At 39.4% G+C, this 13458-nt stretch overlaps 1 protein-coding gene across 1 annotated transcript; it reads left to right on the plus strand.

Annotated features, from left to right (window-relative positions):
- Positions 1 to 313: 313 nt before the first annotated feature.
- LOC104230457 (agamous-like MADS-box protein AGL61) lies at positions 314 to 823 on the plus strand. Its single transcript, XM_009783279.2, has one exon. It carries the CDS (start codon positions 314 to 316, stop codon positions 821 to 823), a length of 510 nt encoding a protein of 169 aa, XP_009781581.2.
- The last annotated feature ends 12635 nt before the right edge of the window (positions 824 to 13458 follow it).

The following is a 13458-nucleotide window of genomic DNA, read 5'->3' on the forward strand; positions in this document are numbered from 1 at the left end:
AGTTTTTGATGAATTTCTAAACACATTAAATTATTTTCCTATTTGAGTTAAATTTCAAAGATTCTGATACTTAGTTTCTAATCACAAATTGGTAAATTTTAGTAAGCATGATAAAATATTTATTTCTTTAACTTAAAAGTTTAGATTTCTTTGATTACTTTCATTTATAATATTTGGCTAAAAATTTATTATGACGAAGCCTTGATGTATATAAATAGCCATGATATCTTATTTCTCATAAGTGTCATTTCTTAAAGAAAACTATTCATCAATAAGCTTAATATTATACTCCTTCCTTATAATTTTATTAGCAATGGACGGTAAGAAGACTAGAGGACGACAAAAGATTCCAATGAAAAAGATAGAAAGTGAAGATGACCGCTATGCGACATTTTCAAAGCGCCGTTCAGGTCTATATAAAAAGGCCAGCGAACTTGTTAAGCTATGCAATGTTGATGTTGGAATTGTACTCTTTTCCCCTACCGGTAAGCCTTTCTCATTTTTTCATCCTACGTCTGAAGCGATTATTGATCGCTTTTTAAATCCTAATATGCAATTAAGTGAAAGCACTAGCCTAGTTGCGACTCATGCACGAAACAAGGTGAATCAACTCAACAATAGGAAGAAAGTGTTTGACAACATAAAAGAAGTTGCAAGTGCTCAGTCTCTTATGCTTGACAACATGAAAGAAAACGGCCAAAGATACTGGTGGGAGTCAATTGAGCAGTTTAATGCCGATGAAGTAACAAAGTTTGAAGCTTGGTTGAGTACAACTGTTTTTAACATGAATAATCGTTTGGAGCAGTTGGAAAATGAGGCTTAATCTTCGTCTTCTTCATAGGCTTCTCTAGAAAATACAGATAATTAATGCACCCGATGCTTAGTTTCTTTTGATGATGCTATAAATTGTATTCTACTAAGATTTCCATTATTAATTTATGATAGTTTTACTTTTACTATATGTTTTCTCCGTTGTGAATTAGGTTTTATTAATTTTGTAATCAGACATAATTTATAATCTTATAAATATCACAATCAAAATATAACCTGGCTAAAGGTTTCATTCGCTTTTTTATGTATTAATGTAGACATAGATCTATAATCGGAAAAAAGTATTTAAATGTGTTTTGCTTGTGAAAAAAAAAAAGAGAATTTAGATCTGGAGACAAGAAGAAAAATGCAGTTGTGAAAAAATAAATTGTACATTATCTTATACTAGTACTTTAAGCATTCCAATAAGCAGTGGCGGATTTAAGATTTTAGTCATGGTTGTTTGCCAAAAAAAAAAAAAAAAAAAAAATCCCAAACGAAGAGGAAAAATTAGTTTAGTTGTGGGTGCTCATTCAATGTTTATCTAAATTTTTTGGTAGTAGCTTACGTAAATCTACTAAATTTGGTCAAAGGTAATGCGTGCTTACACACCCATACTACTGTACGTAGATCCACCGCTGCCAATTATAAGGCATTTTAATATGCAATGTAATTAAAAGGAATAGCACATATATATGAGTTCATCCAAAATTTTCATGCCTAAAAAATCTTTGTTTCTTCTTGATCTTGAAGGACCGTGCATTCTTCCTTCTGAAAGTAATTAAGAATGAAACCTTTGATCTGTGTTGTTTAAGTTCTATGTATTGGTGATATATAAATATTTACAAAATTAGATCATTTAAAAAGGTAATTACAGATAACTCTATATATAATAACATTAATATATAATCTATAATTAATGACAATATAAAAATAATTACTTTTTTTTTTTGGTCACAACTTGTAGACTGAAAAACTAGGTGGCAGGTAGGCTAAATTGATAGTGGTAATATTTTTCTTCGTATGAGCACATGTCGTGTTGACAAGTTTAAGAGAAGAAAGGGATTGGTATGGCGATAGCTTTTGCAAAGAGGGTAATCCCATTATTTTATGTTTTATTTTATAAAATACTGGATTAATATGAGCTTAAATGGAGCGACATGGATACCGAGGATTCATATAGCGATCCCAACTTGCTTGAGATTAAAGCAGAATCTTTGTTGCTATTGGTCACCACGTTAGGAGGAACATGATACTCTAATGGATCAGCTCCAACTCCAAATACTATGTTGAGTTTGATCATAGTTGAAAATAATTACATTTGCATCGTTCTAGAGGTGAAGTTGTGAAAGAAAAATGTATTCTTCATCCCCACCCCCACGGTATAATCAGTTTTTCAACTTTCATTTTGCTATTGAAAGCTTTTTATTTCATTTCCCATAAATGTATTACTTAGAGACACAAAATGTGCAACTATGTAGTAGAACCTCTCGAGTCATTGTCGACAAATCAAGTCTGATTGTGGACTTATAAGGGCCTGGAAAAACTACTCCACATACATCGGTTAAATATCGAATGAAATTTTAAAAGAGCAGTGGCAAATATAGATCATTGTCAGCCCTCAACAACTAGGGCGGAGGCAGAAGTCGAGCTATGGGTTCAGCCGAACTCAGTAGCTTTTGCTCGTTAAGAAATTTATTAAATATGTACAAATATTAAATTTAGAACTCAATCATTAGCACTTAATTATAGTCGTTCTAAAATCCAGAACCCTTAATATTAAAATTTTGGTTCCACCTCCACTCAACAAGCTGTTGAGAGTGCTTTTTTCTCAATAAAAGTCTAAAATATTTAGCATGAAAAAGAAAGACTAGAAAATAATATTCTAAAAATAAACAAGTCTAATTGAATAAATTCGTACTTATGAAAAAAAAAAATACAATGTAGAATTTGTACTACCACGACCCACACAATTTGTTGTTCAAGAAAACAATAAACAAACTAATCAAGCTGCACAGTAAGGATTCACGAACACAGGCAGCGTCAGAATTTCAAGCTTATTGATTCAGGATTTTAATCGTTTGATGTTATTGGGTTCTGTACATATTCAATGAAAATTTTAAAATAAATATAAGATTCGAACAAAAGTTATTGGGTTCGGCCGAACCTGTTCCTGACACTCTAGCTCCCGCCCTATCTGCGAAGGTCAACAGAAAACATATACTCCCTAAGAAAAGAAATCCTTTAACACATATAGTATAAGAAGATGATACAATTGACAATTAAATGTGCTTTTTTCTTTTCAAATATAACTTATATACATTGACAATGTTACACTATCGATGTATTTAAGGATGGGATCCAAGCACTGTTTGACCAAAAAGATATCGAAACCTTTTCAATTAAATCAATAAAAACAATGAAGGGGTAAATCTCAGTTAAACGTAATAGACTCCAGATCTATAAACTAAACGGAAAATAATACATAAGATGAGACAGAGGTAATCAATCTTATTGATATTTTTTATTTTGTATCCTACTAATCAGTGAAGGAGACCATTTTACATATTCTCTTGGAGATTGCTCTGTTCTTCCTTCTACTGGGAAGGTTACAGAGGAGAGGAAAGAGAGAGAGAGAGAGATAGAGAGAAGCCGACCCCCTTTTCAGGAGGTTTTCCCTCATATATATAGTTATGGAGTTTTTTGCTATGTACTTGGTTTTATGTTCTTTCATACTATGTCCGCCTTTGTCGTCCCCTGGATGTTGTTTATTCTGATTTGACAGGTATTGTGAGTACTGGTTTTAGAATAAACCATGTCGTCTTTTGCTGCCTCGCCGCTTGGACGAGATGTCAATCAAATCAACCCTAGCAGTTAGATTTTGACCAATACAGTTAGTCCCTCCGTTTGCCGGGGCCGTCCCCTGTCGGGCTAGGCAGACGAACTATGATTATTGCATATCTGAGAGAAATATGACTACCTACCCCTTGGGTATGATCCTTAGGCTCAAGTGAGGTAACAACGCTCTTTCGATATCCTTGGATCGTTGCGGCTGTTTCGGAACCGAAACATCGTTTGAATTGAAACGTTGTTCGTGGTTGCGCCATTATGACACACGTTCCCAGGGAATTGAAATATTTCATACCCTATCAGATTTGATTGGCGACTCTTGGGTGCTTGGGAGATTTATGTCTCTTATAAATAGAAGGAACACATCATTCGATTGACACACTCCCTTGCCCTTTACTTGAAAGAACTTTGAGAATATACTTTCTTCCTGATACTTTGAATTTTTAATTATCCCCAGTTAACCGAAAACTTTTCATCCTCCCTTTTCTTTATCTTTTTTGCTTTACCAAATTGACACAATGGCTGGTGATTCTTCTCGCGCTGACCTCCCTGTCGCAATTCCGGCATCGGAAAACGATATTCTGGCTATTAGAGGATCAGAAGTCGTGGAGGATGAGGAGGTCCTGTCGATAGCTGAGATCTTGCCTCGCCCCAGGAAAGCATGGACCAACTTCTGCAGTCCTGCCGGGGAGGATCTGAAACCTGTTCACTCTATTATAAAAGAGGAAGTGATCACAGAATTGAAGGCTAGGTGGGGAATTCCTCTCTACATCGAAATACTGCCGGCGGTAGGGGACGACATAGTCTATTTTGACCGCCCAGGGTACTGCGTGTTCTACGCTCTTGTTGGATATACGCTCCCTCTCCCTCTCCCGGTGGTAGATTTCTGCCGCTTTTACGAGGTATGCCCCGCTCAAGTTTCACCGTACATGTATAATCTGTTCCTTATGTTGCTCAAGTTTGTGGAGATCGCCGGTCGTACGATCACTTTGGGGCATATGCTCAATATCTTCGCCCCTCAGCTCATTCGCGGAACCATGATTCACATGCACCATCGAGGGTCGAAGAGTTTGATGGTGAAGATGGATGACAGGGCTAACTGTCGATTTTACGAGAATTATTTCTATGTACAGACCGAGCACCTTGTGGCGGATCCTATGGGGTTCCCTGAGAAGTGAAATTTTGTGCTTAAGTTTATGTACTTTTAGTTGGAGAGATGTCCGACCGCTTTTTATTGTACTAAAACCCTGTTATGTTTCTGCAGCTACGAAACTACCCCCTCCATCTGTTGAGGGAATCCGCGAGTGGTGAGTGCCATCATTCCTCATATGGCAGGGGTCCGCACCTGGTTGACCTTTTATGAAAAATATGGACGTAAGCCCCTTACAGGTGAGATGTCATTTCCGTTCGCTACTTCTCCCTTTTCTCTTTTTTACTTGGTTTCTTATGTGCTATTCGTCGATGTCTGGGAGAGTGTGGAGGGCGAGGGCTCTTCCATTGGCTTTTTGTCAACCTGTATCATCTGCTTTCCCTACTGTGGTATCTACTGCTCGACCTTCATCGAGAGCTGCTTCAGTCGAGTCTACGGCTGCGATCATACCTACGGAGGCCACCCCTCAGACTGAGGCTCCGACCCATGTTGCTCATCTGATGGTTTAATCTTCCCGTGTTGAGGAAGAAGAGGGGCCATTCAAGAGGCGGCGAGTGGAGTCCGGGACAACACCTCCGACTGTGATACATCTGGACGAAGCCTCTTCCTTGATGGGATCTAGGGCGGGGGTTGATACTATTGTGCCTGTGGAGATGGAGCCAACCGTTATATCTACCCCATCGATTGAGATTCCTACCACTGTCGTTGATCAGCAACCTACCACGATGGGGGGTCAGATTTTTGAGGCCGCTATTATCGTTCCGGATGGGCCTTCGTCCTCACTACCTGGTCGTACTTCCTCCTCGGCTGCTGAAAGGGGAAATGGCGTAGTGGTCGATGACTACGAATTTGAGTCGGACCTCGATCCCGACGATGTTAGGATGTTTGAAGACGGTCTTACCCACCCGGTGGTTCATGCGGGAGGCCCGTCCAGTATTCTTGAGATCCCATCGGATATTAATCTCCTGGGGGACACGGAGGATCTGGTGCTGCAGTTCGACCTTTTGTGTTCCACTGTCGAGAATGAGGCTCTTTGGAACGTTCCTGATATTGACTTGATGCATGAAATGGCCGTTTTGGGCCTGAGGTTACGTTCCGCCTTTCTTTCATGTTTCTTTTATTTTTCTGGACAATATGGTCCTGACCCATCTTTTCGTTTTTCAGACGTACATGTTGGAGATTGAGAGCGCTCGTAGGGCTGACACTCGGACTAAGATTTTCCTAAAGGAGTTGGAGAAATATCGGCGCTATCGTGATAAGTGCCGTGAGATGCACGAGCGGCTGAAGGAGAATCCCGATGCTCGATCCCTTGGCGAGGAATTGGAGAAGAGGGACCAACAATTGATGGAGGCCATTCGCACAAGTAGTGTGCTCGAGGAGAAACTTCGTGCAAAGGACGAAGAGCTTGAGTTAGGCAAGGGGGTGGCCGCAGAGTGTGACTATCTTCAGGGGAAACTGAGGTCAATGCAGTCTAAGATGGATCAGAACCATATCCGGGTCGAGGTGATGGGCACAGAGTGGATGGGAAAATTGGTTGAGTTAGAGAGAAAGGTTGCCAGAATGAAAAGCATCGAGAGTGCCTGGTCTTCGGCTTCGGCAAGGGCGGTGGCTCTGGAGAACACTATCCGCGTTCTCTAATCTGAGCAAGAATCGGAGAGGACGACGGCCACGCTAATGGACGCGAGGCTTGAGGTACGCATTGGTGAGATCGACCGGGAATTATCGACCTTAGGAGATTAGGTCGCCGCTCTAGAGGCCTAAAATGAGCAACTGTTGGCTCAAATCGAGTCTTCCTCCGCCGCTGTTCGACGCCGCCTGCACGAGCTTTGGGTTCATGCTGAAGCCCAGCGGGATATATACAAGAGTTTATGGGAGGCGGGCAATGTTACCGAGGCCACATATGAAAGAGCACGGGTGAAGGCGCGAGAGGCTCGTGTTAATTGTGGATATGACTCCGCGACGCCGGAAGTTGATGAGGGCGTGGATGGCGAGGGAAGACTTCCTGGAGGTGGTGGTGAAGAGGGTGGCTATAATGACGTCGAGTGAAAGAATTGCTGTCTTTTATCTGTTTTCTGTCCCCCCTTTTTGTTGTTGTTGTTTTTCTCTCCTTTGTTAAAGAGGAATTTTTCATTGTTAATATGCCCTGTACTTTTTCTCTTTTTGTTTTTTCATGACTTCGGTGCGAAGTAGATTCCCGCATGACGAGTTCCCTAATTCTTTGGGAGTTTTAATGTCGTTCAGATTGAATGGGATCTTGATGACCGCTTTCGTTGGCGGGATGGTATTTTCAAATATGTGTCGAGATGCTATCCCATCATAGTCCGAATGATATTGAAGTCTTTTTTTTAATAACGACCTTAGCCGTAGGGATGTTACTTTCAGGCTTATATTGAAGTATTATCCCGTCGTGAGTCCCGGTCTTTCTTTCCCTTTCTATTTTCTGATGGCCCTTGGCCTTAGGAATATTTCGAACTTTCTCTTCGGCGATGGCTTTTGACCTCAAGGGTGTGATTTAGAATATTTTTCAAGGTATTACCTTGTCATTGTTCGATCGATGTGGAACTTCTTCTATTCGGCGAAGGCCTTTGGCCTTAAGGGTGTTATTTCGAACTTTCGTCGAAATTAACCCGTCGTTGTTCGATCGAGGTCGAACTCTTATTTTTGGCGAAGGCCCTTGGACTTAAGGGTGTTATTTCAAAATTTTGTCGAAATATTAACCCATCGTTATTCGATCGAGCTCGAATTCTTCTTTTTGGCGAAGGCTCTTGTCCTTAGGGGTGTTATTTCGAACTTTCATCGAAATATTGACCCGTCGTTGTTCGATCGAGGTCGAATTTCTTCTATTCGGCGAAGGCCTTTGGCCTTAAGGGTGTTATTTCGAACTTTCGTCAAAATATTAACCCGTCATTGTTCGATCGAGGTCGAACTCTTCTTTTTGGTGAAGGCCCTTGGCCTTAAGGGTGTTATTTCAAAATTTTGTCGAAATATTAACCCGTCGTTGTTCGATCGAGGTCGAACTCTTCTTTTTGGTGAAGGCCTTTGGCCTTAAGGATGTTATTTCAAACTTTCGTCGAAATACTAACCCGTCTTTGTTCGATTGAGGTCAAATTCTTCTTTTTGGCGAAGGCCCTTGGCCTTAAGGGTGTTATTTCAAAATTTCATCAAAATATTAACCCATCATTGTTCGATCGAGGTCAAACTCTTCTTTTTGGCTAAGGATCTTGGCCTTAGGGGTGTTATTTCGAACTTACATCGAAATATTAGCGCGTCATTGTTCGATCGAGGTCGAACTCTTCTTTTTGGCGAAGGCCTTTGGCCTTAAGGGTGTTATTTTGAACTTTCTTCGAAATATCAACCCGTCGTTATTGATCGAGGTCGAACTCTTCTTTTTGGCGAAGGCCTTTGGCCTTAAGGGTATTATTTCCAATTTTTGTCGAAATATTAACTCGTCTTTGTTCGATCGAGGCCGAACTCTTCTTTTTGGCGAAGTCCTTTGGCCTTAAGGGTGTTATTTCAAAATTTTGTCGAAATATTAACCCATCGTTGTTCGACCTTGTTCGATCGAGGTCGAACTCTTCTTTTTGGTGAAGGCTCTTGGCCTTAGAGGTGTTATTTTGAATTTCGTCGAAATATTAACCCTTCGTTGTTCGATCGAGGTCGAACTCTTCTTTTTGGCGAAGGCTCTTAGCCTTAAGGGTGTTATTTCAAACTTTCGTCGACATATTAACCCGTCGTCAACCCCAATTTTTTTTGGAGAACCGGGTATCCTCTGGGGGAGTCCCAGTTCTGCTCGACTTCTGCGTTTCCTGGGTGAGTCCTAGTTTGCTTGATTTTGTTTGAATCAGAGAGGGTAATGTCGGAGAGTATGAAACATCATTGTTTTGCTCGCGTTCGTTTCGTGCATACATTGGAGTTTCCTTGCCTAATCTTTTCGCTTTCCAGTCTGGAGATGTCATTGGTAGGTGGGACGATGAATTATACTTTGAACTTGGGGATGTCTCCCTCATCGTCTCGGTCCCTAAGTTCCCGTGAAAAACCTATTGGAGAAACCCCTTGGTGAGGGAGAGAGAGCACGACTTAAGGGGCGTCATTTTTTAGAAGTTGGATTGCCAGGTGGACGATATTTCGGTTGTTTTGTAGTAGTTTCCCATTCTCCAATTGAGATGTTTCTTTGCTCACTCGCCCGCGCGGCGCTTGTGTTCCTGCTTGAGCAAAGAGCAGAAGGTGAATCAAAATGATATTTTCCTTACCCCCATCCGATGAGTTGGTGAATGAGGGTGGGTTTGTAACGTTGCTCATTTTGCCTGGCATTTCAACGGTTGATGGGGCAATTGTTTCTAAATTCGGTGACCGTATTCAGCTCTCTCTCCCCTTCTATGTTGTACTTTTGCCCTGCATGAGTTGGGCTTTGCCTTAGCGCTCTTTTCGGTGGGTAATCATGTTTCCGGTTTTTGATCTGGAAGAGACTAGGAAATTTCACTAAGAAATCCCCACAGACGGCGCCAAATTGTTTGACCAAAAAAGATATCGAAACCTTTTCGATTAAATCAATAGAAACAATGAAGGGGTAAATCTCAGTTAAACGTAATAGACTCCAGATCTATAAACTAAACGGAAAATAATGCATAAGATGAGATAGAGGTAATCAATCTTATTGATATTTTTTATTTTGTCTCCTACTAATCAGTGAAGGAGACCATTTTACATATTCTCTTGGAGATTACTCTGTTCTTCCTTCTACTGGGAAGCTTACAGAGGAGAGAAATGAGAGAGAGAGATAGAGAGAAGCCGACCTCCTTTTCAGGAGGTTTTCCCTCATATATATGGTTATGGAGTTTTTTGCTATGTACTTGGTTTTATGTTCTTTCATACTACGTCCGCCTTTGTTGTCCCATTGACGTTGTTTCTTCTGACTTGACGGGTATTGTAAGTACTGATTTTGGAATAATTCATGTCGTCTTTCGCTGCCTCACCGCTTGGACGGGATGTCGGTCAGATCAACCCTTACGGTAAGATTTTAACCAATACAAGCACCGTTGGGCGCAACCCGCAACAAGGGCACCAATGCATCCGGCATAAATTTCCTAGCAAAGAGATAACAACAAATTGTAGTAATATTCCCATTATACAAACATTCTGTCCCAAATCGAATTTGATTAAAAAACTCATCCTTAATATCATGTCATCCAAATTTCCTAGGATGAGGTCCACCTCTTGACCAATCAACCCAAGTAACCGTCCTGTTAGAATTCATTTGAGAATATAAAATATTCGCTAAAGTTGTCATTGTAACATGGAGCTTGACAATGTTATTGAAAAATAGGGTAAAACTTGTAGTCCAAAGCAATTTTCACAACAAGTGATCGATCAATTTCGAACCATTGAGATCCTTTACGCCACTGTTGGATCCTTTATTCGGCCACATTAGGCGGCTGTATCGGCCCTGCCACGTCCCGGTTTTCGAGGATCTTCGTACGAGCCTAAGAAGCTTAAGTTTGAGCCAAGGAGGTAAGTGTATATGGTGGTGAAATTGAATAGTAGAATGCATGAATCTGAGAGTAATATAAATCTTTGATTCGAGGAATCTAGTTTCTGAATAAAGAAAGGTACAACCTCAACTTTTCCTCCTATACAATAAGTACTTAATTACTTTGCCAACCAACTTGTCTAAATATAGCATGTTACCAATTTCACATGTTGCCCAATTCTACACCTATAGAAAAGGAGTGAAAGATATTGGCAATGTTGGAGAGATTGGACGTTGCGCTTAATTTAACCTAAAAAATTAGTGCATAAGGTAAATCAAGCTACGTAATTGTTAAAAAAATTTAACTTAGATAAACTAAGACAACAAAAAAATTATATTATTAGTGTATTTTAATTTATTATAGCATATAGCCTGCTTTATTTCCAGGTTACCAAGTTCATATTTAAAGGACAGTCACTTATAGGTAGTTATCTTTTAGATAACATGATAGTTAATTTTTTTTACACTAACAATGTATAAAAGTTAAACTCTTGTTCAAAGTCATAAAAAGACACATCAGTCAATCCCTCAACTAGTGGGATAAATTAACACCCCCTATGCCACCCAGGCTAGGAAATGATCTGGAGCATAGACAATACAAGATGTGGATCCAACGTTGGGCACATTAAAAATAGAAACATGTCGGACTCTAATACTATGTTAAGAAAATGACTATTGAGTCTACTTATGAAGTGAGGATTATCCAATGCCATATAAGTATAGAAAACAACTCATTCCCTTAATAAATATGGGACACAATAACATAAAGATAGCAGGTGTTACAATAGGGATGTCTTTGGTAGTTTGTGGAGAAAGATAGGGGCATTCTGTTGAATTTGAGGAACCAAAATGAATAGCAGAGGAAAGGGACATGAAGAGATAGCACAGGAAGGGGACTTGAAGAGATGCATATATAGGAATGATAGTCACGTATATGTTACTCTCTTGATGTCTTATCTATGTTGCTTCTTTGGCTTTTTCAGTTCTCATTTTGCTATGCCATGGAATCTGGATCAACCCACTAAATATTTGAGGTTCAAGTTGCCCTAATTGTCCCAAAGTAAAATGGTCTACTATACTTGCAACTGCTTAGATATCAACAAATACAAGGTTACAAAATTTGAAGGAGATGGCATCCCATAAGTTAATACCAGTGCTAAAAGCTCTGCAAGTGCATAGATATATTTATATATACATTGGAAAATGAGTTTCTCTTTGACAAAGACATCATCACATATTAATTCATTGATGCTAGATCTTCTCTAAGTAGATAATTTGTGGATAACATGATTACAAGTCTTAATACCTGTTTGTTAGGTGTGCGAATAAAGTCTCACATTGGTAGCTAAAAAGATTGGGAGCCTACATATTGTTTAACCAAAAATTTGAGTCTTTGGTCAAAGCTAAAAAGAAATTCGGGTTACTGATAATCAGGAGACGAAAATAAAATACTTTTGAGAATGATGGTAAAGCAGCAAATAGTTTTGTATTTCAATAAGTTCCCAATAGTATTCCGTGTCCTTACAAATGATGATACTTCTTCCTTTTATAGGTAATTCTAGGTAAAGGAATGAAGCCTCAGCTTTAATGATATAATTATGAGTAATAAATGATATTAAATAAGCCGTTATACAATCATTCCTATTAAATACCAATTTTCTAACGTATCAGGTATTTAATAATGAATTTGGACTCCTTTCTGTCATCAGATCTTTGTCTTTAATGCCTTCTAATCCGTTGGCTTTAAATGACTTGAATTGGTACGAGACTCGTATCTGCACTTCGTCTCGTGCCTATTTAAATTCCTCTTCCCGTGGCTGTCTCCATCCGTACCTCTTAGTTAATTGTTGCGCTTTGACCATTTAACCAAACCACGTGTCATGCCACGTCATCTTTAATATAAACTCAGTTTTTTCCCAATACAGATAGTCCCCCCACTTTTCATTTATTTATCAATTAAATAATTGGGAAGTGGATCTTCATAAAAAAGGAATTTTCGCCACAATTAATGCTTATGACAGTATTAACGCCTCAGTCGTCTTTTCCATTTAATGTTCTGCCCATGTGTCATTTTCTGATTGATTCTGCTATTTACACCCTTTTTCAAGACTTCTTCATTCTCACTATTCACGAAGTGATAGTTGCCTTTATTATAGGCTTTCCATCATTACACTTCTAAGTTTGATGGTTCCCATTATATACATAACTTTTTCTTCCTTTGTCTTCTTCACAAATCTTCAGCAAACATTTTCTTCTTTATTTCTACTTTCTTTCGACTTATCCTTCCTAACAATGTCATCTTCAAACCCTAACCGTAAAAAAGTTCCGATTCTAGACCAATTCCCCAACGCCCCTGTTAGACACAGAAGAGGCGGAGGAGGTAGGCTTCGAACAGGGTTAGAATCTACTCGAGGCGGCTCCTCTGGTTCTTCTTCAAGGAGTTCTATCCCAAAGGCCCCCTCTTCTAGAAGTAGAGAAATTCTTGATTCTTCTCAAGAACCCTTAGTTGATGAGATAGTTCCCAGCGATTTGTCTTTTGAAAGTGACAAAACGTCTCTTCAAAAGCAAATTGCAAATTTGGAAAAAGCCGATACTTATCCTACAATAGTAACCGAGCTTACAATCCCCACCATAAGAAGAGATTGTAACTGGAAGGATAGTCTTCGAATGTCAATTCCTTCCCCAAATCAGAGAATTTCCTCCTTTAGAAGTGGGTATTCTTTTGTTTATACTTACCCCTTCACTTTAGGTTTTAATCCTCCGATTGACCCAGTTATTCTTGATTTTTGCCGTTTCTTTACAATTTGTTTGGCCCAAATCGGTCCCCTAGTGTGGAGAACAGTGGCTTGTTTGAGATACTTATCTTCCAAAGCCAATGTCAATTTCACCTTCTCTTACCTCATTCATTTATACCACCCTAACTTAATACGCCATGGAGTTTTTACCTTAACTACAAGGAGCAAAAAAGTTTTGGTAAATCCTGAAGATGACAAAGATCGTGGATGGTATATCCGTTACGTTGCTGTTCGTACGATGGACTTGATTGGCGAAACAAATACTCCCTTCCCTGAGAAGTGGAATTTTGCACGTAGGTTTCCTTTTACTTACCGTACCTACTCTT

The sequence above is a fragment of the Nicotiana sylvestris genome, chromosome 8 (assembly GCF_000393655.2).
Source record: "Nicotiana sylvestris chromosome 8, ASM39365v2, whole genome shotgun sequence".
NCBI lineage: Eukaryota > Viridiplantae > Streptophyta > Magnoliopsida > Solanales > Solanaceae > Nicotiana > Nicotiana sylvestris.